This window comes from Phoxinus phoxinus, assembly GCF_949152265.1.
Source record: "Phoxinus phoxinus genome assembly, chromosome: 8".
In the NCBI taxonomy this organism is placed as follows: Eukaryota; Metazoa; Chordata; class Actinopteri; order Cypriniformes; family Leuciscidae; genus Phoxinus; species Phoxinus phoxinus.
In genome coordinates this window covers 34,008,699-34,035,868 of record NC_136883.1, presented here as the reverse complement: position 1 = coordinate 34,035,868, position 27,170 = coordinate 34,008,699, and the positions used below count along the sequence as shown (strand labels likewise).

Genomic DNA, 27,170 nt, shown 5'->3' with positions numbered 1-27,170 from the left:
AAAAAGAATCTCATGAATATTTGGTGAAAACATCTCCATTTGTATTCCTTGGAAGAAAAAAAGTCAAACAGGTTTGGAACAACATGTTGACATAATTCAAATTTTTGGTGACCTATCCCTTTAACTTCAACAGAATGTGTATGAACATAAAAGCCTAATATGGTCAAGTTAAGTATGATGATTCAGCATTCACTATCATTTGTTTTTGAATATATGCACACAGAAAATGTTACATCTCAAAAGTTTAAGTTTTTTTTTGGGGGGGGGGGGGGGGGGGTGGGTAACCTTTTATTCAACAAAGATGTATTAAATTGTTAAAAAAATGACAGTAAAGACATTCCGAATGTATATCATTTCTATTTTAAGTTATATGATAAAGATATGAAACAAAATATTATTTCTGTAAAGGCTGTATCAAGTATCAACAGTATCAGCCTTGGTCAGCATGAGAGTTTTGTTTCAAAAACATTAAACCATTTTACCGACCAACGGCAGTGAAGATAGAAGAAAGATCCAAGCTCAAATATGCTAATGTACATTGGCCTTCAGTGATACTCATAATACAAACCAAAAGTTGAATAGTGTTATTAATAGTGTTATGTTTAATGTGTTATTAAATCATTACTCAGATCTTATTAATATGATCCAAACTAAAAATATGTGCACACAAAAACACAGCTGTGTACACACACTTGGAGACAACACAAAACAAAGAGCTAACATTAGCATGCTTCTTCCTTTCTTCTTGGCTCCCTGCAGCATGTACTATTTGAAGATGCTTTTAGCTTTCATTAATAGCTTTCTATTATGTCATCCATGATCCATTATAAGTATGCAGCGCCCTGGTACAGCAAACGTTTGTTTAACAGTCCTGTTTGCTTACAACCACAACAGGAGAGCTTTGAATATCTGTGAACTGACTCCACTGGGCAATATACATGGCCCAATATAAATATACAAATTCATATCTGTATCTATGATACAGTGATCAGAGTTTGTACTCTAAGGTGTATGGCAAATCTCTCTATTAAGGGTGTTTTCGATTCGATTCAGGAATGATTTGTGCAAATTCAGAATGATTCGATCCAATCCACAATGAGATTTGATTTGATTCAATTCGATTTGAACTAATTGACTTAGACGAACAATTTAAAGGGGCTATATGTAGAATTCATATAGTTAATAATAGCGACACAAGTGGCCATTAAGTGAACAGCAGCCAGTCAATTATTGCTCATGCTCGCACTCGTACACATGTAATGTACAAGAGACCCAACGTGATTCAAAGACCCAATATACTCGCAATATGCTAAGAAGTAAAAAAACGTTGTAAATACCTGTTATAAATTGCAATATTTTGTTAACAAACCTCCCGACGCCGCCCACGCTCCGGAGAGCGACGTTTAGATGAATATGTAAATATGTGCTGCGTGTTTTCCTCTCAATAGCACACAACACACAACAAAAATGACAGCATAATAGTTCAGAAAGCATCTGATCATAGCGATGATGTGGATATGTTTGCACCAGCTCTGCAATTCACCGCCATCATGACGACAGATGAGGAAATTAAAGTTAAACTGTTATGAGTTTGATTATAAAGCACAGGTGAAACTCGAGAAATTTTAATATCGTGCAAAAGTTCATTTATTTCAGTAATTCAACTTGAAAGGTGAAACTAATATATTATATACACTCAGTGAGATATTTCAAGCCTTTATTTGTTATAACTTTGATGATTATGGCATACAGCTTATTAAAACCCCAAATTCAAAATTAGAATATTGTGAAAAGGTTTTCATAACTGTAAGCCATAATCATCAAAATTATAACAAATAAATGCTTGAAATATCTCACTGAGTGTATATAATATATTAGTTTCACCTTTCAAGTTGAATTACTGAAATAAATGAACTTTTGCACGATATTAAAATTTTTCGAGTTTCACCTGTGTATTTGAGACTATAGACTATACAGATGTGGCTATGTATGCGAGACTATATTTTGAATGAATCCCTTTTCTTTGCATGAAACATTGACGTCACAGTGCAGAATAGCTCTTTCTCCATTCCATATAAGCTTTAATTTCATGTGTCACAGAACAGAAAAGAGGAGCTTTCAGGAGCGCACATAAACGTCACATCCTTTGGATTTTTCGTTTAAAAAAAATTGGTTCTTCACATAAAAATCAGTATACAGGCTTTCATAGGAAGTCATGCCATGCCAGCATGGTCCAACCTAGTTATCATTATTGGTAAAATCCACTATCGATCGTCCTCTATATAGGATACTTGGAATATAACAGAGTGCAATGACCCATGAAATATTTTAGAGCTGAGCACATCAAGGAAATCTATTCTATAATAGTTCTATAAATATATAAATATAATAACTATTTTAAAATTCCCTATTTCTAAGTTTTCCAAGACCATGCGAACCCTAAGTAAACTAAACCAAATATTACAATGTTATCTGATATATTCAGGTTTCTTCAAGGTCTCTTATGCAAATAAAGAAGTTAAAAAAATCAGCTACGGTATTTCCTCTTAAATTTCCAGTAGATATCGTTTCCTGAAAAGGATCATTTCAAACGTCTCAAAAAGAGGAAATGCTGTCAGTGAGAAAAGTCACACAGATTCTCAAAGAGTTTGCACATGCCAGTGGTTAATGTAGAGAAGCCATAGAGTTAAAAGTGTACCTATTTACAGATGATGCTGAATGTGTCTCAGAGCCTTTCTGGACTGTCAGTCACTCATCACAGGCAGGGAGCCCACCAATGGGGGAACAGAAGAAGGACATAGTTCAGCAAATAGAGGACAATGACTGGTCACCTGAACCAACATCTACTGGCTTTTCTGGTTTAGGATATATACAAGTGCTGGGAAACTGTGAGTATAATTTAAGGACTGTCAGCACAATCAAGATAAGAGGGTGACACAAATAAATAGCAGGAGTGAAAAGCACAAAACAGCACGCCAGACCGCAAAACAGCCCGAAACACAAAGCACAAACGCCCACAGAAAGAAGCCATCAGAGAAATACATTTGCTTAGCTCTTTAGCCTGGGTTTTTTTCCACCTCTGTACCGATATCTAGAAGCTCATCATCGAATCAGTGAAAGATTTTGTCACTGGGCCGTGTCTATGCGCCAGCATGTGGGGTGAGATTGCTGGCTGAGCAGAATTCACCGCAGTAAGCCTTCTTTTTCATTGAGGATTAGTACAGATTACAGACTCTGCTGCCCATCTGAGTCACTTAATACTAAAAATCGACATCCAGATTCCAAGGTAAACATTCTCTCTTGTGTGAAGCTTACGGCAAATGATCCCTAACCCTCAGCGGAGTGTATGATACAACGATTAGATACCCAGCTAATAGAGAATGTTCTCAGAACTTTGGCTAACGTTCTGGCAAGGTTCTCTCAAATTCACGAACAAACTTCCAGTAACATTAACAAAAGGTTTGTTCAGAGTGATCTGGTCTTTAATAATGTTCTCAAAATGTTGGCATAAAAATGTTTTCATGATTTAAAGTGATAGTTCACCCAAAAATTTAAATTCTGAAAATTCCAAACCAGTAAGACTTTCGTTCATCTTCAGAACACAAATTAAGATATTTCTTTAATGAAATATGATTTCTGTCTCTCCATTGACAGCTACGCAACTACCACTTTGATGCTTCAAAAAGTTCATAAAGAGATCGTAAAACTAATCCATATGAATTGATTGGTTTAGTCCAAATTTCCCGAAGAGACTCAATAGCTTTATATGATGAACAGATTGAATTTAGTCTTTTATTCACATATAAACATTTACGCACGAGAACAAACCTCATTGGTTCTTGCTGAAGCTCAAACGGATAGAACACTCTCAGATTTCATTAAAAAGATCTTCATTTGTGTTCTGAAGATGAACAAAAGTCTTGTGCTGCGTTCACACCAAACGCGAATAGAGCATCAAATTCGCGTCTACCGCGTCTAGTTTGACGCTTGAACATTTTGAATGCATTCGCACGTCCAAAGCGAAATGGATGCGCGTAAAAAGCAAGCGTTTGAAGCGAAATTGACGCGCATCCGAGGCGAAATCCACTTCTTCTGGGAGAGGCAAGTGCTATGCGGTGGTCTGTTTGCAAGAAAGGCCGCGAAATTTTAAAATACTACTGTTATTGTGTCACGAAATGTAGTTTTAAGAGTTGTTCAGTCAAGAATGTAGTCGTTTAAAGCTCAAATCTGTGGTTTATTTATAAAGATAGCGCCTTTTTTTTTTAAATCACGAGGGTGAGAAATTAATGACAGAATTACAATTTTTGGGTGAACTATCCCTTTAATGGGAACGTTAGCAAAAACATTCTTAGAACAGATTTTGTTAGCTGGGTACTCGCCAAAAGGGTGAACAGTTTTGTAAACAGCACTCCTGGAGGAAGACGTGACACCGTAGGCTGTGTAAAACTATCCGTTGAGGAAGAAAAGTGAAACAGGAGTGCTGCAAAGTGCAAACTGAGATCAACTTGCACTTTAAACCATTAAACATTAAGATCTTCTTCTTGAAAACTGGAATGTCGTCTCCTTCTGCTCCCACGTTGAACAAAATCTCTCTCTAGCTGAGAACAGGGGCAGGAAGGAGATGAGCAGAGAGAGGTAGACTGGTGGTTATGTAACCTTGTTGCCCTCAGGATGAGTACAGACCCATACATTCACTCGGTGTCATGAACCCCATGAGGACAACAATGAACCGCACAAGCTGCAGGGTATGAATCCACATAAACACTGCTAAAGTCTTTTCCTACTAAAACACTCGCACATACAGATCCACATAAGAAAAGCTGTATAAAACAGCTTGGATAATTGGTTATGTCAAATTTACTGCCAATATTGATTCTAAATTGAATGAAAATACCCATGTTGTGTTGTAAGTGCACTAGAAGGTTGATTTGTAAAAAGATATGATCATGGCATGGCAACATGTTTTTCCGATACTTCAACCAACTTCCTTTTTTAAGTTATATGATATTCAACTAGACCACATTAATTGAATCGACTTGTACAGCCAATTTTATTATACTAAAAAAAATGTAAGGCAGCAACTGAACTTTTTAGATATGATTTTAGGTATTTTGAAGTATGTGGAATTTTTTACATGCATCTTCTCTGCATTCTATACACAGGGCTGAAGCCATGCAAGATAAGGAAGCATGCACATTCATAACTGCACAGTGACCCAATGTAATCAGCCATTGCACATAACAAAACAGAAAGACAGCTGATTGGGGAACGGGAAGCAGATATTGCAAGAAAACTGAGATGAATAAGCAAGGAGTATTTACAGTCAGTGGGTCATTAGCACAATATAAACTCATATCACCCTGACAAAAGTTTATTTTGTGATAACTACATGTACACAGCTACTTCGGTTGAACGGCTGCTGAATTTTAGTTTTGATAATTAGATTTTTGTCTGAAATATTTCAATTTAGCTTTAATTTAGTTTTATTTCAATTTGTGTTCTGTAATTTTAGTACTTAAACTTGACTTATTTCAGCCAAGGCAACATTTTTCATCTAATACTCATATTTTTTTTTATTACTAACAAAAAATATTTGTAATAGTTTTGGTTTTAGTTGAGTGTAACAACACTGGGGGTCATGTAATTGAATTATGTCAGAAACAGACAAAAATGTTGCTAACAGTCGAATGGTTTGTTTTACACGCAAAGCTATTACATGACTTAAAAAGGCTACAGTGCGTAAAGAGTCATTTGGACCACTTTAATGATACTTTTTTGGTGCCAATCTATCTTTTTAGAAGCTCCAGTTCTCATTCACTTTTAGTTGTATTTAAAGGGGTAGTTCACACAAAAATGTATATTCTGTCATTAATTACTCGCCCTCAAGTCGTTCCAAACCCGTAAGACATTCGCTCATCTTCAGAATCTATTTAATGACATCTGTGAGCTTTCTGACTTCCACTTTCAAGCACCAGAGAAAGGTATAAAGACATCATACAAGTAATCCATGTGACTCCAGTGGTTTAACCTCAATTTTATGAAGTGACACAAGTGGCACAAAAAAAACATAATTTGCCACAAAATATGAATCTCCGATGCGATGACTGCTCTCACATCTACACAACATGCATGTTGCTCAGTGCATTGGAGATTAATATTTTGTAAATAAAGTTTGGAATGGGTGAGTAATAAACAGCAGATTTGTCATTTTTGGGTGAACTAACCCTTTAAAAAGAATGACCAATTACAGTCAATTCACTTTAAATTCCCATTTAGTATTATATTTAGTAGACAGTAAATAATTAAATACAATTTTTGGGTGAACTGTGAAGTTACACCAAAGTAAACATCCTTGCAATTTGAAGTGAAGAATACTTTTTATCATTCTTTTTTGAGAGTGTGTTGCTATCTGTATGAAAAAGAGATCTCACCTTAAAGGCATATTTGCGGCTGATGTGATCTTCAGGTCCAACAGGAGCGATAGTGTAGCTGGGCAGAGGAATGCTCCCCAGAACCGACTCTTCACGACTGTCTGTGGGGGAAAAACAATCCGACTGAGCAACAAGTCAGGTTTTGACTTTGTGTCTTTCTCTCTCCCTCTCTTCCTTCCTGGCATGTGATACTCTCTGACCTGTCTTTCTCACACCACTCTGATAACATCATCACATTTCACACATTTAAGTTTAGCCTCCCTCTGCCTCCCTCCTTGTTTTGCCTTGACCATTTCTTTCCAGTGGCGCGCTGGTGACACCGATGTGAGTGTGAGTGGGAGGGAGAGTGTGTTTATGTGTGGGTGTGTGTGTCTGAGTGGTGGGTTGACAAGCGATAAGAGCGGCTCGATTAGGACATGATGGGTTAAAAATACTTCAAGGTTGGTTGAAGGAGAGATTCCTAACCGAGGCAGGTCTCTCTTTCATTAGAGCAAGCAGGGAGCTGAGGGGTCTGTGACTGGGAAGAGCAGACTGACTGGAAAATTAGGAGGGATTACATCACATTATGACAACACAGATGGGGGGGAATGATTTTGATACAAGAAATTAAGTTGACGGTAAAAGAGATAACTCACCCAAAATTGTTTATTTACTCAGTTATCTTCCGTTTGCAGTTATTCATTTGTTAATAAATAAAAGATATCAGAATATATTCCTATGATTAATATCAGTGATTAAAAATTTAGACTTTGTCTGTTTTTTTTTTTTGCACAAAGCATTCATTTGGCTTCATAAGTTGTATGGTAAGAGTTGTGTAAATCAATTACTGTGTTGCATAAACAACAGCATAAGGATTTGGAATAACATAAGGGTGAGCAAATAATGACAGAATATAATTTTTTTGGTGAACTTCTGCTCTCTCTTACGCAAGGGAAGTTTATTCAACTGTGCTATACTAAACACTTCTTTTAAACTAAAAATAAGAGTAAGTACATGCAAGTGCACTTACTGTAAAAGAAAGTGCAAGTGTACATTTTTCTTTATACTTGTCAGAATAAGCCAAGCATACTTGCATATAAATTTGTTAAGTTTATCTCTGATAATTACATAAAAAGTATACTTATGTAATTATCAGAGATAAACTTAACAAATTGATATGCAAGTATGCTTGGCTTATTCTGACAAGTATAAAGAAAAATGTACACTTGCACTTTCTTTTACAGTAAGTGCACTTGCATGTACTTACAGTGTACATACCTAAGAAAATACTTGGTAATATGAGGTAACTACATGGATTAAGGGTAGGTTCAGGGTTAGTACCTAGTTATTACCCAGTTATTGTAATTGCTATAATAAGTACATACTGTAGTATGTAAGTATGGTTACCATAGAAAAACGTCGGTGTAAAGTAGTTGTGTACTCAAAGTCTATAAAGTGCACTTAAAAGTATACTTAAGCCAATTTGGTCCCATGTACTAACATATTTACGAGTATACTACCGGTACACTGATTTTAGTATACTTACAACATAAAATATACTTTTAATTAGGGCTGTAAAACGATTAATCGCATCCAAAATAAAAGTTTGTGTTTACATAATAAATGTGTGTGTACTGTGTATAATTATTTTATAAATATAAATACACACACATGCTTGTATATATTTAAGAAATATTTGCATGTATATACTGTATATAGATTTAAATAAAATATATATTATATATAAATATAAATATTTTATATATAAATAACACATTTTTCTTAAATATATACATGCACGTGTGTATTTACAAATACAAAATAATTATACACAGTATATACACATTTATTATGTGAACACAAACTTTTATTTTGCATACGATTAATCGCGATTAATCGTTTCACAGCCCTACTTTTAATTCAACTTCAATTTATTTAATAAAAATAATGTAAAGTATACTTATTTTTTGTAATGGCTGTTTCTGTTTATAACAACACAACCAAGGTTTGAGTCAGCTGAAATAGCGTGTCGAATTCCCAGAGAGGGTTTGGTGTGATCCAAGAAATGCATAAATATGAGAGAGATTAACCCAAAAACATCATATTGCTTTCCCTGAGTTATCTACTTTTAGAGTTTGCTAAATGTGTCATTTTAAACTCTGGGGACAGTACAAAGCAAAAAGATTGAGTTTGCAATTTGTTGAAGTAGGACTTGGCAACCATAACGCTATTACTAAGTAATGATAATATCTGGGAGAAAAGTTAGCAATTAAATGTCCATGTGTAAATGTGATTCTGTTTGATGTTTGGTGAAGACACTCACCTTTGTAGTAGAAGAGGCAAAAATCAGCCAGAACGAACCATTTTCTTTTCCACAGCCGCATCCCTGAGCTGTCCTGAAAGTACAAAGCAACACAAACACTGATGGGAAAACACACACCCTCAGGCCGCTGAAGACATCTGATGGGGAAAGACAGCACTTCAAACAGACTTCGAAAAGGCAATTCACAGCAATTCCCTATGACAGTACCGTTTCACTTCCAGTTAAAGAGTTTATTCAAAAGTCTATTATCAAAAAACTATTCATGTAAATACACTCCTGATGTTTTCATGCCATGAAAGACTTGTGTGTTCATGTGTGTTTGTGTCTGTAAAACTCACTGGCTGGCTCTCAAAAAGAAAAACCAAATGAGCTGCCAATCTAGACAGCTTTTTGATGCGTTTGAACGTTCAAAATATGTTTTCCAAATGTGCCTATGATGCCCCCAAAAAAAAGCCATCCAGCGGGGCTTTGAAATTTGAAAAGAGATTTGAAAGCCAATGATTGGTTAATCAATAAACAACCGCACTGATCAATTCTCTTACCTGTTTGTGGAGCCATCCACGTACAACTACAGGAACGCTGGGATTCCTCTTTATGGCATGATCTCGTTTGCCAAAGCTATGGACCCTTCCACTGGACTTGGATCCCTATATCACACACCAACACACACACACACACACAGAGAGAAGATGAGCAGGGGGATTGAAAGCTCATTCATCACACATTAGTCCAGACATCTGCCAGGGGTGCACAGCTGATCTCACACACCATCGCTGGCATTCTGTGGGCACAGCAACGGACGTAAGCCAATCACACATGCCAATGCATTAATACGCCTAATACATCACTATTGCACGCCGTCACTGCCAACAACAAGAGCTACGAGCAATCATTCATCTAGAACAGTCCAAACGCAGACAGGAGATGACACCAGATCCTGCTGGTGCGTTTCTCCGCATCTCTCCGCATTAATCAAACTATGGCAGTCAGCCGTCACAAGTACACTTCATATATTTTTGCACATGCATTCTGAGGTAAAATAACATAATGATGATTACAATGTTACCAAAGCCTCCATTATGACGCTATAAGTTAGCATCAAACAGCAGCTGTTTCTATATAGCAAAGGTCTAATTTCTTAGATCAGTTGTTCCTAAACTTTTGACTCGAAGGGCCCCCATTGTCCAACACAATATTTGAAGGTCCCCTATATATATATATATATATATATATATATATTTGAATTTTATTGAAAGGATAGCCCCTTGAGATGTAACATCTCATTTTCAAGGGGGTCCTAGAAACACAAGCAGTATACAACACAGATAAGACAACATCAAACAAAACAACAGTACAAGACAAAACTACAAAAACAGAACAAATATATATACAGTGCTATGCATAAGTTTAGACACCCATGCTAAAGTTGACTAAAAAGAGGAATAAAAAATCATCTTTTGGAAATTTAACTTAATGCCTTAATTTAAAAAAATAGGAAAAATCCAACCTTTAAGGACACCAATTTTCTTTGTGAATGAATAATGTATCGTAAATAAATAAATTTTCTTCCTTAAAATACAGGGTGCATAAGTTTGGACACCCCTATGTTAAATTCCCATAGAGGCAGGCAGATTTTTATTTTTAAAGGCCAGTTACTTCATGGATCCAGGATACTCTGCATCCTGATAAAGTTCCCTTGGCCTTTGGAATTAAAATAGCCCCACATCATCACACACCCTTCACCATACCTGGAGATTGGCATGGTTTTATTTCAGTTAGCCTAACAGCTGGTTTGATTTGCATTGAGAGATGATCTTATGGAAAGTACTCCATGCCAATCTCCAGGTATGGTGAAGGGTGTGTGATGATGTGGGGCTATTTTAATCCCAAAGGCCAAGGGAACTTTATCAGGATGCATAGTATCCTGGATTCATAAAGTAACTGGCCTTTAAAAATAAAAATCTGCCTGCCTCTATGGGAATTTAACATAGGGTTGTCCAAACTTATGCACCCTGTATTTTAAGGAAGAAATTTTATTTATTTACGATACATTATTCATTCACAAAGAAAATTGGTGTCCTTAAAGGTTGGATTTTTCCTATTTTTTTAAATTAAGGCATTAAGTTCAATTTCCAAAAGATGATTTTTTATTCCTCTTTTTAGTCAACTTTAGCATGGGTGTCTAAACTTATGCATAGCACTGTATAAATTATATTAGATCATATTAAAGGGGCCATGGCATGGATTTTTTTATTATTATTGTAATATGTTCAATTATAATGATGTTAATAACGTTTTTTGCACAAATATATACCGGTATATGTGTGTGTGGAATAATTATATTTTCAACCCACATTCTGACAAATAATACATTTTTAAGTGGCGGCTCCTTTAAGGCTTGTGGTTTGTGATGCATATGTAAAGTACTGGATTATAATTTTAATAGTAGTTGATATTATATGTATTTAAACTATTTTAAATATACTAAATTGCAACATCATAACAAATGTGTAATTACAAATTTAAATACAAGCCATTCAAGTAGGGCTGCACGATTATGACAAAAATCATAATTGCCGATTATTCCCTTGAAATTGTCATTGCGATTATTAATCACGATTATCACAATTTACATTGAATATATATATATATATATATATATATATATATATATATATATATATATATATATATATATATATATATATATATATATATTATAATACATGTTTACACAAAAATTGGAAACACACACACAAGTAGTCCGCCTTTACTTAACATACACATAAATCGATTAGAAATTGAATTTAATTGTGCAGCCCTACATACAAGTCTGAACAGAAATACAATTTTTGCTTATAAATACTTGTCAGTACATTCGGCAGTATATTTAACCATATTTCAAAGACAATAGAAGTACTTATGATATTACATTTAAAGTTTTCCAGTTCAGTTTGCACTTAAGTATATTCTTTAAAGTGTATTATTTCCGTAAGTTTTCAGTACTCTTTTTAAAAGTGTGCTAAAGCATACTACTTTTTCACAAGGAAAAGTTTGGATCAGTAATAAATAATGATCAAATTGTACTTTTATAAAAAAATTAAAAAGCATTATTCAGCTCATGTGCATCACATTCCAAACAATGCATCCTTGCACAGATATGCACCAAATCACTCACAATACGAATCCCAATCCGTTTCATGGATGTGCTGTGTCTGCTCAGAGATGGCAGTCAAGGGCTCTGTGTTTGTGTCGCCAGCACTGGGGAATAGTCACGCAGCCCAGAAGAATAAACACTCTAATTACCAGAACAGATGCTAACCAAGCATGGAGAATGTTCTGCACCAGGAGTCTTGTCAAGTTAACTTGCTCTCGTCTCATTCAATATACAGAGAGGTACTGTCTTCTACTTTTATCTCTACAAAATCCCAGGTGTATTCTCCTACCCTCGGACTAGTTTCTGACCTTTGATCCTGAAGTGGTGTCCACAGTGGAGGAGGTGACGGTGGTGGAGGCTTCACTAACTGTGCTGGAGGGTCGTGTGTTCGCCTGTGGCTGCTTCAGCATGTGTCCGCCAGTCCTGTGGAGGAGAGCACAATGATGCTTTTCAACAGGCACAGCAGATTCTCTGAGGAATTAACTGTTACATTACATACGTTAAATTAGTGATGCACACTTTAAATCGCAAATCAAGACATGGCTTGGTGTACAGTTGAGTTTTACAGTTTTCGAATCCATTCAGCCGATCTCCGCACTTTTAGCATAGCTTAGCATAGATCATTGAGTTTGATTAGACCGTTAGCATATCTCTCAAAAAAATTACCAAAGAGTTTCGATTTTTTCCTATTTAAAACTTGTCTCTTCTGTAGTTACATCGTCTACTAAGACCGACAGAAAATTAAAAGTTGTGATTTTCTAGGCCAATATCGAATATAATAAAATTTAATAAAATATTTAAACTCTTTGGTCTATTTTTTTGAGAGAGATGCTAACAGTCTAATCAGATTCAATGATCTATGCTAAGCTATGCTAAAAGTGCTACCGCCAGACCCGGAGATCGGCTGAATGGATTCGAAAACAGTAAAACTCAACTGTATAACTCTAGGGGAGTTGGAAAATGAGCCTATTTCCAAAAAATGGCCACGTTCACACAGCAGCAGATTACAGTTGTCAGTCCTGTACTGGAGTCCTTAATACGGTAACGTTCACACACAGTTTAGTTGTTTACGGGAGTGACAACCGCATTCTATAACTGAACTTGCATCCCGTAAATATTCAGGACTCACACTGTGTGAACGGAACCGGACCTTCACGTCATACAGTTTATTCAGGTTTAGACGACACCACAATACACATTTTGGACCACACAACAAAGCTTTGCCTCGTCTCTCTTACCCCAGTTTAATTATCCATACTCTCCATAATTACCCATATTATATTATTACTGCTTGATTATGGCATGTCAGTGGGAAGAACTTCCGGTTGTTTTTCAGAATTTCCCATCAGTGTAAAGGCGAAATCCTCTGGGATCAGAAGTCTCAGTCATAGTGCTAGCGTAGTTGAATGCTAACATCTGATGCGTTTAGCCGGTGGCGAAACATGACATTTGACTGGAACTCTGCATGGTGACATCCATGACAAACAGTGTGTTTCACTGCGCTCAGGAGTCTGACGTTAAAGTTACCCTTCCTAAACTGGCAATGGTAAGTTTACACCAAACTATCATAGATATTACAGTTATTGTTACAACGTATTATATTGTTACAAGAGTAAATTAGCCACCATTGTCACTAAAAAATAGCTAAATTTACAGTTTGAAGGAGAACTATGGTATCTTATGATTACCATGATAAAGGGATATTAGTAAGGGTATATGTGGCTAGTATTAAATATGAATGACTAATCGTTTAAGCCCTCTTACACTTCTAAAGGAACACTACCGTAATTGGCCTTAATAATAAAAGTTAATAATAAACAAATATTTAATTCAACACAGAAAATAAGTCATATTTAATTGTGAAATTAATTGTGGCTTAAAGGGATATAAAAAAATCGAAATTCTTTAATTGTTTTCTGTCATTATATGTCATTTAATTGTTCTCTTTTTGTCAATACAATGGAAGTCAATGGTAACCAAAACGGTTAGAAACAACCAACAGCTCTTCTTTTGTGTTCCACAGAAAATGATAACAGAATTTTCATTTTTGTGCGAACTATCCCTTTAAGTCCCCCATACAGAGCAATATTACATACAGACCAACACTCCAAATCGGTCACTTATGAGGTTCCATGGCTGTTAGAAGTCAGCTGACTACAGTATGTAGGTAGCAGGAAGTGAAGTGACTCACTAGGATGTGGAACTGGATTGACAACCAGTCGAATGCAACACTGCGCTGTTCATGACTAATTCACACAAGAGATGCATAGTACCAGTTTTTAATATCACAGGCTCACTTCAGAAAGCTTTTAGTAAATTACAGTTGCTGTGATGTGTCAAGTATAATTCCCCATGATTAGACGGAGAATGAATTTCCCCTTCAGTGTTTGCTGGCCTGAATGTCAAATCAAATTCCTGAGGCATTCAACAGGCAGATTATATTGCTGGGTTATGAACTTATGCAAACTGACAAATACCTTTTCAAACATATTTCTGATAAATACTGCTTTAATATTCTACATATCAAAATTATAAATGTCTTGACTGTCAACTTTGATCAATGTATTGCCTCCTTGCCGGACTAAAAGTATTATTTTCTTTAAAAAATATATATATATTTTTTAAATGGCAGACCAAAACTTTTGAACCGTATTAATTCTTATAATTTTTTATTCAATAATCTTATAATTCAATAATCTTATAATTTAATCTTATAATTCAAAAATATATATTTTGAGGGCCATGACAATTTTGTGAAAATTATCAGCTCCTGCATTTTTGATAATTTTCACAAAATTGTCATGGCCCTCAAAATATTTTTATTGTATGTATATCTGAACATGCAATATATCAAGAGAAAGAACAAAAAATAACTGTTTTATTCTAGCTTAATGCATTCTTATCAACTCTTGAATGTGGGTAAGTTTCATTAAAAAAGGCAGAGCTGAGAAAATCACGTTTTTGTCAGAGACTATGTTCGGATTGGATTCAGAATGATGATCAAAACATAGATAGAGTAGATCGAGTCCATCAACACCCCCCTGTAGCTCGTCCTGGGTCGATTCATTCGGTAACATTAGGCGGTTTTGATTTATATGCTGTTTAATGTTGATGATCACATTATTTTACATGCATCTGCTCACATGTTGCTTATTTCTGCTTCTTCTTCACATGTTTTTTGACCAGGAGATTCTGTATTCTTTCAGAAGATGCGTAATAGCGCCCTCTACCTTATAACAGTGAAAACACGGAAAGCCGGAAAATTCCGTCAATGGAGTTAAACATATTCCAGCAATCTCCGGAAAGAATATGTTTAACTCCGGAAAGAGTTAAACATATTCCAGCAATCAAAGCGCAGAAGCACAGGCTCCTGGAAAACTAGGACAGAACAACTGCTTTCGGCTCCTCTTCAGTCAAAGAGGAACCAAACGTGTCCTAAATGAGCGTCAATATTAAAATAATCAGAGCTGACTCAAGTTGCTTTATCTTAGTTAGTGTTAAATCTGTTTTTTTATGGCAAAAACACTGCTTGACTGAAAACTTTGTCTGAGCATTTACAGATAAAATGTCTCATCTCCTGATTCCAGCTGGCATAATTACAAAGGAAACCACAACTTTTAGTAAACAAGATCTATTGCCTACACAACAACGAAAGTTGTGCTTTGCATAACTGTCATTACAGTCTGACCTTGAGCCATCTGAAGTATAGCAAAATACAAAAATATAACGTAATTCTGTCATTCCTAACCGATACAAAATGCCAATAAGCCTGACTACATAACACCCAAACATTAACATAAACCTGTATGATATATGTTTGTACTTTTTCATCAGTTTTAATCAGAAGTCTTTGTATATGAGGTAGAGTCGACAGGGAGATAGTCGAGGAAACCTCACAGCACGATTCTCACACTTAGAAGCTAAGAACAGATGGCCAGACTTACAAAAGAAACAGAAACAGATTGTGCTTATAGCACACTCATAACATCTGAGGAATCCATGTGCTTTGGGAACTCAAACCTCTCCGGCACCTTTTATTCAGTGACTCTTAGTAAAGGCATGGAAAGAATCAGCATGGTTTAGCTGCTAAACTTTAGCAGAATAGAAGATTTCTAAAAGCATTGCCAAGCTAGCCTAAAATATAAATCATCAAGAAGATCTACATTTGTGTTCTGAAGATGAAAGTCTTACAGGTTTGGAACGACGTGAGGATGAGTAATTAATGACTGAATTTTGGGGGGAACTAACCCCTTAAACAAAATCTATTAAAACCTTTTTTGGTAACTGAAAAAACTGATATAAAATAAAATATAAATAGAGGAAAAATGTATAAATTATAAAAACTTTAATAGTATGGAAATTAGAAATGTTGCCATGGCAACTAAATACTATAATACTATATATCAATAATCTAAAAATAGCACTGGTCTCTGGGATATTCTGGTGCTTAAGATATGTCAAGTGGCTTCTGGGGCCCCGTACAGGGCCACGTCAAACAAGCCCACTCCATATCTCTAAGACTGAGGTCAGCAGAGACTGAACAGTCAGTCATTATACACTGATGAGCCAAAACATTATGACCAGTCACAGATGAAGCGAATATTGGGGAAATTGAAAGAAAGACTACAAACCGACGACATGGTGTTAGGCGGCCAAGGCTCATCGATTCACAAGGGCAACAAAAGTCCTGTCAGGTCCGAGCCAACAGAAGGTCTGTGGCACAAGTCACACAAAACTTTAATGGTGGTTATGGGAGGAATGTGTCACAACACACAGTTCAGTTTATCACACTCTGCTGCGTTTGGCTGTGTAGCTGCAGACCAATCCGAGTGTCTATGATGATCAATGTCCACCGCTGAATGCGATGGGCACACGAGCATCGGACCTGGACCTTGGAGCAGTGGAAGAAGTGCCCTCCAAATACCCCAGATCTCAATCCAATTGACCCTTCGCAGGGAGTTTGATTGACAGGTGATCTGACCAATCATACTTCGCTATCCGCCATTTTGTCCAACAAAGCAGTCAGGAGAGTTAGTAGATTAACATGGGAGGATTTGAACTTGAGAAACGGAGTGTACTGACGTCTTTCCGCGGTTAAAACAACATTCCTTCTGTTTCATTCATTCATTCATGTTTATTTGATGCTATAAATGAACTAGAAGGAAGAGATGATCGGTTCACGAGCAGCTTTAACTGATGACTACAGCGATCTGTCACGACACATTAAAGAGCCACAAAACGGTATTTATTGTTTAAATTTCTTTGAAAAAAATGACCAAATTTGAAAGGTGAGACTTTGTTTAATATGTTTAATATCAAAAGTAACCGAAAAGTATCCTGGTCTGTCCTGTCTGTCAGTGTGTTGTCAGTGTCCTCTCTGCTCCGCAATGTGTTTTTCACTGCGTGAGAACATGGTGTGGCGTGAGAGCGGCGTAGCTTGTCGGGCATAGCGACAGTAACTAAGGGGGGCGGGTCTTTGCGAATGGTCAATTGAGCTGAGCATCTGTGGGATGTGCTGGACCAACCAGTTTGATCAACGGTGGCTCCACCTCACAACCTACAGGATCTGCTGCTAACGCCAGAGGACACCTTCAGGGTATGTAGAGTCCATGCACCGGTGGGTCAGCAATGATTAAGCAGGATTAACAGCATATTAGGCAGGTGGTCATAACATTTTGGCTCATATGTTTAAGTCCATGGGATGTTATTTCTTGTTTTTTCACCATATGGAAATTGTTATAGCATGCTACAGCATACTAGCATACTACATATTACAGTAAAAACAGTGCAAAATGAGTTCTGCACCAAAGTCTAAAAAAAATAAACCTTTGATGCGTCAAAATGATACCTACAAATAAATAAAAGTGTCAAGTGTCCAGCACAATCTGTCATCATAATCTGCATAATGTATAGAAGTTCGGTTATTACACAAGCTTCACGGTACATAGTAGTTCTTTCCAACATGTGATATGGCTGATACATTAACAGCCAATGACACATAACCTGCGGTTCTCAGAAAGCCTCGTGCACCCACACAGCTGGTAATGAGATGCATCCATTAGGATGTGGCAGGAGAATACGCCCTCCCGCTCGTAGTCAGATGCTAAGAGAGCCCCAGTCTTTTGTGATATACGCGCTAATATACGCTGCTTTTAGAGAGATTCGAGTTAGATAAGACCGGTGGGCAGCTGTTGAAACTGACATCTAATGCCAGATCATTCTCCAACATGGAGCTGCTGGATTGTGTAATGTTATTATTGAGTTCTCTAACATAACCTGAAAGATTGTGCTGTATCTCATAAAGCATAAAATGAAACAGCCCAGAATTGTGTTGTGAGGGAAAAGTATTTCGATATATATTTTCCTGTACAAACCCCTCTTGATGAAAAGCATGACAACCCAAGTGATCTGCACGCATGTTGGATAAAATAGACCGCTGTAATATAAGTTACAACTTGACGGCACCAAGAGGGGAACTGTAAAGAGCAAGACTATTGACAAATGCCAGTGGAGACATGTGATACTTCAGTCAGCTGTATCCTTCCAGCTCTGCTTCTACCATCATAGAGATCATGAGAGCATAACGGTAGGATGGTAATGCCTTATAATATCAGTAGAGAGTTCGGTTTTTTCTTGCAATTCAAAGAGCTACTAACAACATACACTACCATTCAAAGGTTCGGTACAAAAAAATCGTGTTCACCAAGGCAGAAGGAACAGTAATATTGTGAAATATGAATATATTTTAAAATGCAATTTATTCATGAGATGCAAAGCTGAATTTTCAGCATCATTACTCCAGTCTTTAGTGTCACATGACCCTTCTATCATTCTAACATGCTGATTTGATGCTCATGTAATAATTCTTATTATTATCAATGTCGATAGCAGTTGAGCTGCTTACTATGTTTTGTGGAAACAGTGATGTTTTTTCCCAAGAATTAATAAAAAATGAACAGTATTTATTTTAAATAAATAAAACAATTGTAACAAATGTTTTACAAGTTTCACTTTTGATTAATTTGATGCATCATTGCTAAATACAAGTATTAATTTCTTTCAAAAAAGGAAATATTACTGACTGCAAAATCTTGAAGGTTAGTTTATAATATCAAAGTAGTTAACAACTGATGCCGATAGTCTATAAGCTAAATAAACTAATCATGTAGCATATAATATCAGCTTTTGCATTGATTAATAGTTATTAATGCTACTATTTAAACCCCCGTCAGGTCAAATTAGACAAATGTATCCTTTAATTTATCATACATTAAAAAAGTATTATACAATCTCTGTTATCAGAGACTAAACTCCAGATTTGGCTAGGTTGAGACAGAACATTAATATAATCTAATCTTAAACGACCTAGTCAACCTTTACTATAAGCAATGTCAAAAGGCAATACTTACTGGTCCTCAAGTCTGAAATCAGTGTTCTCAGCAGAGATCAGGCCTGTCACTGGATGTATGAATGTAGTCGTCCTCTGGTTATGGCTGCAGATAAGACAAAAACAAAGCAGCATCGCATTAGCATGATTATTATGCTTCCCTGAAGCAAAACACACATCACCAAGTGAACGTCAGCACAATCAGAGCCTTAGTTTGTCCCAGACATGTCCATCAAAATGAACCACACACACCAGTGATGATAATCAGAGGTGTTCGCCTCTTTAATCAGGTTGTTTACGATTTGAGACAGTAGCCAGTGACTAATGACTGTATATAAGCTAATATCACCATAAATATTACATTCAGTAAGTAAGGCATCGTTGTGATAAATCATTTATCCTCTCAGTGTAATGTAGTATGAGGTTTGGCAAAAAGTCAGCTGTCCAATTTGCCTATTTTAAGAAACTGCATCAACATCAAGTTACATGTGAGGGGGGCAAGTTTGCACAGCAGAAACACACTGGCCATATGAACAGAGCCATTGTCTCTACGGTGTATTCAAATGCTTCATTTCTAAAACAACATAAAGAGACTAAATAATGTGCTTGCATATGTAACCGGAGGTATGCTGGCGTTTATGTCTGCTGATGAAAAGCACCTTTTATGTCTGCTTAATGGCTGCTGAGTGTTGTTGAAAAAAGAAACACAAATGAGTCTGATAAGAAATCTGAAGGTAATATAATTACAGTATACTTACATTTACATGTATTTGTATTGTATTTAACAGCACCTTATACAAAGTGTTTTAGTTTTTAGACACACACGCGCACACACGCACACGCACGCACACACGCACACACACGTAGTCTCTGAAATTTCAACAAAATGGTTTTGTCAGTAGTGTAGTGACACAACGTTACTACACTTAATGTGTAGTGTGATCACATTAGCGAAATTTGGTGTGCAAAAAAAAAAGGTCCAATGTCTATTGTCAATCATGTAGTATGAAGCACAGCTCAAACAGACGCACATCCGAACCTTTCTGTCGGTCAACACAGCAAATCGATGCAAAATATGAGTGGAGACATCTTGTGCCCTCACACGAAGTTCACAATCACAGGGATTCCTGTTGAAATGACTGGATTTTGCACATGCAATAAATGTGAAAAAAAAGTGTTAATTCCTTAGACTTAATCCAACTACTCTGAACTTACTTGTGATTAGACTAATGCACAAAATCAAGATGAGAAAAAATGGTCCAGTGGAGGGAAACAAACGGTATATGTATTTGATATTTTGCTCAAATTGCTTTAAAGAAAGCTTGTTGGTCCAGCCAATGCTCACATCCAACTTCTTCTAACAACAGCTGCAATCCCTTCAAGAGTTACAGAATATGCCATGAACCACACCAACCAGCTACGAGGTGAATCTCAACATTACAAACTTATTTGAAAAACAGACAAAGGTACAACATTAGGTACTTAATGGCTTTAATGGGGAACTACAAAAGAACTACAACTTTTGGCGCAATTAGCTTGTTTTCAAGTTCCTGATTGTTGGAGATTTCTCTGCAGCATCATGGGTAATGTTCCATCGATAAAAATATCCATTGATTAACAGCCTCATAGCTCACAGCATGTCTGTCTTTAAAGGAGTCAAAATCAATTCCCTATGGAGAAAATTAATGGGATTTTTACTTACAGAACCCAACTGTTGCTTGTTACCCATTCAAGGTAATACGAGTGAACCGCCAAGGTATATAGACAGTCGTAGATCGAACTAAAAGCAATATACTGTATGAGCCATGTACTGTATTGAAGAGCCGGGGGAAAATTCATCCTTGGAGATTGTATTAATCAAGCCAAGCCCAGGAAGCTCAATGGTCCCTGAGAAATAAAACAACTGGTTTCAGACGCGACTCCACCACCATCATCTCCCACGCTTGGCAGACAAGCCATGAAGAACAGCCACAGAAAAGCTCTGTCTCCGATTTAAAGTGTGTAGAACTAGAAGACATTTCTTGGCATTATGAAAACATTAAGTATTTATTATTTTTCCTCAAAAAATAACCTTGAACGTATAACATTCCCTATCTGAACAGGAATGCTTTGAAGTCACAAGGTATCATTTCTGAGTAAACAGTGTAAACATGTAAACTCAACATGCTTTTACACTTCCAGTGAGAGGTAGAGGTGAGGTCAGGGCGCATTGTTTCCTTTCCAGTCGCTTCTATATATTTAAAGACCACAAGTCACTGCATGGAGATGCCACACAGGCTGCGGCGGCTATATAAGCTTTACGGTTGTTGGTAATGGAGCTCTTTACAATTCTGGCTGACAGCCTGTGGTAAGTAAAGGATTTGTGTGCACAAACATGGCGTGCATCCTTGACAAGAGCCCCCCGGATCTCTATAACCACCACCACACCTGTTTAGTCTCATGTGATCGTAGAAACGCTCCACATGCCACATCCAAAGCTCCAGTCCACCGTATCCTATACATTTAGATAGGGCTGCATCATGATTAAAACAAAACTGAAATTGTGATATGGCTGGTGCATTATTGTGGTAAAATCGTTTTCAGATCAGATGTATGAATGGAGTAGAAGCAGAACAACAAAATAATTGAAGATAGTTAACTCCACATCAGCAACATAAATTCATCAACTAACCATTCAGAGACGTCCTGTTGCTTCTACATGTTGTCACTTCTTCTTGAGTCTCTCCATCTTTGTCTGACTCCGTTTTAACATTAAAGGCAGTTATTTTAGTGTGTCTGCGTGAGGTAATCGCAGTTGCTAACACACACACACACACACACACACACACACACACACACACACACACACACGCTCTTGAAACCACGCCCTCTGCAGCAGCTCGTTTGCATTTAAAGGGCCAGGCACAAAACGGTGCGTTTTTACAAACCCTCAAAAAGTGACAACTTTAACATGCTATATAAAAATATATGTGGGGTATTTTGTGCTAAAACTTCACACACACTCTACGGACATCAGAGATTTATTTTACGTCTTGTGAAAAGGGCATTTTACCACTCCTTTAACATAACGCGAAAATGCATGTAACTAACGTAAATCAAGCAAGCTGGTATGCATAGGCCACAAAGTATTGACAAAATAACAAACTGCATGGTGTACCAGACTTTATGCTGCAAGATGATCGTTTGATTTCCCTTAGTAACTAGTCTCTGGTCACCTGCTTTTTTAAAGATGTCAGACACACTTGATGTTTCTTTTTTTTCAATTTGCGACAAGATGACTCTGAATCAATGTCAGGATGACTGGAAGTCATCAAGTGGTCATAATAGTCTTCCGGTCATTAGACCCTCAAGCAAACTTGGCACAACACAAGCTAAACTGCAAGTGAAAGGCAAGAACGACTATAAATACAAATGCATTAATTTATCTGAGGATGCAAGGCTATATCCAGCTACGCGGTGCACGTCAAATGTGTCAGGCACCAATCCCTCAACTAAACCAGACTAGACTATTTACCCCAGTGTGAAAGCCTCGTCTTTATATTGCTTGGCACAAACCAGCTGGCATGTTTTGACACTGCAAAATGAATCGCCTTGAAATGTTTATTTGTTCAATTGCCAAGTAAAGGTGGTGTCTATTTAAACATGTTCAGATGAGCCGTGTTTAAACACTAGCAACAGGTTGAAACGCATTTTAAAGGGTTCTCTCAGTGGGACAAGGTCATTCCCATTCACATCACACAGAATGATGAAATTTACAGAAGGCTGAGATGCAAAATTCAGCTTTTGACATTTAATGCAGGTCCCCTGATTACAATGAATCACTAGATAATCAGTTATAATCCCACACACTGACCCAGAGTCAGCATGTAATTTACTGCCATATAGAGCAGCCAAAAGCATTTCATATGGCAGTAATGAGTCATTTAATATATCAATATATAATATTATAGCATGCACAGTGATTTATTGAGTAGCTTAGCTTTTTGCTGTTCGAACACTGAAAGCTTCTTTGTTAAACTTAAACTCACGTTTCTCAGAAGCACATACCAGTAAACCAGCTTAGTTAAAATTTAACCAAAGCAACTTTACTTTCACACTGTGTTAACACCCAGACATCTCCTTTAGAAGACACACCAGTACAGCTTGTTTACCAGTAAGCTAAAACCGTGCTTAAAGAGACCCCATTACTTTAGTAAGAGCATTTTCACAATGGTGAATGACCTGTTCTCCACTTACAATCATTAAGCGTCGCTCTGATGCCATATACAGTGTTGCAGAACAGCAGCAGGCTTTTGTTTACCGGTCTCGTCACTGGTTCGGCTTCAGCGCTCTGCCTCGGTTGCAGGCTTTAGCGTGTCTAGCTGTCTTGTATGGTTGGGAGGGTAAAATGCCAGCGGTGTAGTGGTGTCTTGTGTCAGTGTCATGGTGCTGAGAGACGACCCGTGAAGAGAGCTGCTAGAGCTCGCAAAAAACTGAAGTAATGACCCTTCTGTATGTGTTATTAACCAAACACTAGAAAATACAAAAAAATACAACCTCATCGGGATTTAAATATTCTGACTGATTAGCGCTCTACTTTTATTCAAATTAACCAGTGGCCATTCATAGTAACATACATTTAGATCATGATAACCATGCACGCATATATCACCTCACTACTATGATAAAATGTAATTATATGGTTTCTATGAAACAAACATGAAAAAAAAGCCTAAATACATTTGTGTATAAATACAAATTCACAAATGCTATAGCTTAATAAAAAAAATACCGTAATTATACTCCACTACTCTTTTAATACATGTCTACTACATTAATAATACAGGTGCAACTCGAAAAATTTGAATATCGAGCAAAAGTTCATTTATTTCAGTAATTCAACTTAAAAGGTGAAACTAATATATTATATAGACTCATTAGACGCAAAGTGAGATATTTCAAGCCTTTATTTGTTATAATTTTGATGATTATGGCTTTATGAAAACCTCAAATTCAAAATTAGAATATTGTGAAAAGGTTTTCATAAGATGTAAGCCATAATCATCAAAATTATAACAAATAAAGGCTTGAAATATCTCACTTTGCATGTAATAAATCTATATAATATATTAGTTTTACCTTTTAAGTTGAATTACTGAAATAAATTAACTTTTGCACGATATTAAAGTTTTTAACCTGAGTTTCACCAGTATATTTAAATTTGATATGAATATACCACATTTCTGCCACAATAACATGGTGCAGTTCAGGGACGGACAGGCCATTTCCCAGTGGGTCGGTGTAAGTTACAATGTTGGTTGTCCAGTTAGTGTTACTACAGTAAATCCATGGTAAATTATGGAGATTTGTAGATTGAAAAGCCTTCTAACGATCGTTCATGCCACAATATTTATTGTGTTTGTCAGTTGAGAATGTCAGCAATGTTTCATCTGGTTTAAACTAGTTTAAATCACTGAGACATTCGTAGATTTGTTTAGTGGTCTCGTGATCGAGACCGTTGCACTGCAATGCCGTTTGATCCGAGCAGATAAATGGTCCATGTGCCGTGGTTCAAACGAGTAGTGCTGTTTCGTTCCACTTTTGGTGCATAAACATTATATCGAACATTTGTTATAATTATATTGCGATAATTATCATAATAGTTTAATCACCCAGCCCTACCCCCAATTAATCGTTTTACAGAGCTATCCAGTATTCGAAAGGAAAAAATTACAAAAATCCCCATCCCCAGGTCACTGGTCACAAAATTGTTAATGGATGAACACCAATAAAAGTACTAGTGAATTGACTAGGGAAGTTTCATTCTTGTTTGGTATACAAAATATATTAATATTGTACACAAGACACTATGTAATAGAAAGCTGGGATGCAGCCAAACTTGTCCTCTTGAGACCTGCCAGCAGTGTAATAAGAATAGAGCACGGCCCCTAATGAAAATGTAGCTAGGGCCCGATTGTATCTAAAAATAAGTTGCTGCTGGAGTGGATCAATTAAAGTATGCCAAGTTATGCCATCTCTCTCGTAATTGGAGCTGAGAGTGCCATCAATCCTAGTATTGGCTTTCACAGTACAAGCAACATGATTTGTACACTTTGTTTTTTTTTTATAGGAAAATGTCTGTTAAGGAATTCAACGACAAGTTATACTATACCTTGTCTTTTTGTCAAAACTGTTCATCATAATCATAATCCATTCAATGCCAGCTGTTGCATAGTTAGGCTATACCAACTGTTTTGTCCCTCAAGAGTAAATTCCCAGCAACAGATAACTTATTAAATCTGTCATTGGAAAGGTAATAAACATTTTGCTGTCAGCATTGTGTATGCAGTAATGGCCGAGTAGGAAGAGGCTGAGACCGAGTATGAAATGGATGGGGCGCCACGTTTCGCATCAACTCTCTCAGACACAGAGAGACAGACAGCAGGTCACGGTTTTACTGAAATTGAGTTTCTACTCAGGGAAAGGACACAGAAAAGCTATTTAAGGTCTATGACCTTGAGTCTAAGGCTGGGCGATATAGCTAAAAATAATGATTTTTCCAAATATTTGACAATATTGAATACATCTATATATTTTTTGCATTTCAAAGTCAACACTGTTGAAAAAAATTATCAAAAATTCACTTACTGTTTTTTTTTTTTTTCACTAAATTAACACAAAAGTAGCATTTAAAATCGTATACAAAAAAATCTTATACAAAAAGTTAGTTCTTAGAAATACATAAAAACCCTTTAGAAAAAATTTGCATTGCACTTACACTCAATGTGTCAATGTCTTAATGCACAGATCTATTCTGAAAATGTGACAGTATTCAATATTTTAAGGCAAAAACACTGTTAAAATAAAAATCTAGTGATCACTAACTGGAACAAAAGTAAAAACCTCGAAAGCAGCAGCCTATCAGCTATCAATCTCGTGATAGGAAAAATCAATAATGTTTCATATATTTCTCGATATTTTTGCATTGGAATAATTAAAAAAGCTGATTTTTGGCCCCATGAAAAAGACAATCAATCAATCAAACTCCCTGCGAAGGGTCAATTAGGGCTGGGCGATACATCGAATATTAGCAATATTATCACAAATATTGGGAAAATGTTACAAGTTTAGTTTATAAAGACAGTAAGCCAATTTCACTCAGTTTTTTTTTTTTATCTCATCTCTATCCGATATCTGGATATAATAGCTGTTACAAGAGATAAAAAAAAAACGAGTGAAATTGGCTTACTGTCTTTATAAACTAAACTTTTAACATTTTCCCTATATTTGTGATAATATTGCTAATATTCGATGTATCGCCCAGCCCTAATTGACCCTTCGCAGGGAGTTTGATTGACAGGTGATCTGACCAATCATACTTCGCATCCGCCATTTTGTCCGACAAAGCAGTCAGGAGAGTTAGTAGATTAACCTGGGATGATTTGAACTTGAGAAGCGGAGTGTACTGACGTCTTTCCGCGGTTAAAACAACATTCCTTCTGATGTTCATTCATGTTTATTTGATGCTATAAATTAACCAGAAGGAAGAGATGATCGGTTCACGAGCAGCTTTAACTGATGCTCTACAGCGATCTGTCAGACACATTAAAGAGCCACAAAACGGTATTTATTGTTAAATTTATTTTAAAAAATGACCAAATTTGAAAGGTGAGGCTTTGTTTAATACGTTTAATATCAAAAGTAACCGAAAAGTAACCTGGTCTGTCCTGTCTGTCAGTGTGTTGTCAGTCTCCTCTGTGCTCCGCGATGTATTTTCCACTGCGTGAGAACATGGTGTGGTGGGAGAGCGGCGTAGCTTGTCGTACATAGCGACAGTAACTAAGGGGGGCGGGTCTTTGCGAACGGTCAATTGGAGGATTATACAGTCCTGCTTAAATATGGCTACATTCAAAA

General features: G+C 36.6%; 3 protein-coding genes across 16 annotated transcripts in view; all 3 read right to left on the bottom strand.

Moving 5' to 3' along the window:
* cd81b (CD81 molecule b) overlaps positions 1–27,170 on the bottom strand; it is a 123,544-nt gene that overhangs the window by 44,313 nt on the left and 52,061 nt on the right. The window lies entirely within an intron of this gene.
* Positions 1–27,170, bottom strand: part of plekha7a (pleckstrin homology domain containing, family A member 7a) — a 101,129-nt gene that overhangs the window by 31,399 nt on the left and 42,560 nt on the right. For 10 of the 14 annotated variants that reach the window (XM_079620869.1, XM_079620876.1, XM_079620877.1 and 7 more), the window contains 5 exons: positions 19,300–19,383; positions 12,199–12,313; positions 9,276–9,380; positions 8,734–8,806; positions 6,432–6,532 (listed from right to left, as the gene is read on the bottom strand). In XM_079620869.1, coding sequence (XP_079476995.1) covers positions 6,432–6,532; positions 8,734–8,806; positions 9,276–9,380; positions 12,199–12,313; positions 19,300–19,383 — 478 coding nt within the window. Of the gene's footprint in view, positions 1–2,698; positions 2,828–6,431; positions 6,533–8,733; positions 8,807–9,275; positions 9,381–11,911; positions 11,995–12,198; positions 12,314–19,299; positions 19,384–23,513; positions 23,637–27,170 lie in introns of those variants that run through there. The other 4 variants (XM_079620870.1, XM_079620872.1, XM_079620873.1 and 1 more) reach the window with 3 other exon arrangements.
* Positions 7,013–27,170, bottom strand: part of pik3c2a (phosphatidylinositol-4-phosphate 3-kinase, catalytic subunit type 2 alpha) — a 109,493-nt gene continuing 89,335 nt past the window's right edge. The window contains exon 34 of the transcript XR_013798575.1: positions 7,013–7,022. The gene's annotated coding sequence lies outside the window, so the exon portion shown is untranslated. The remainder of the gene's footprint in view (positions 7,023–27,170) is intronic.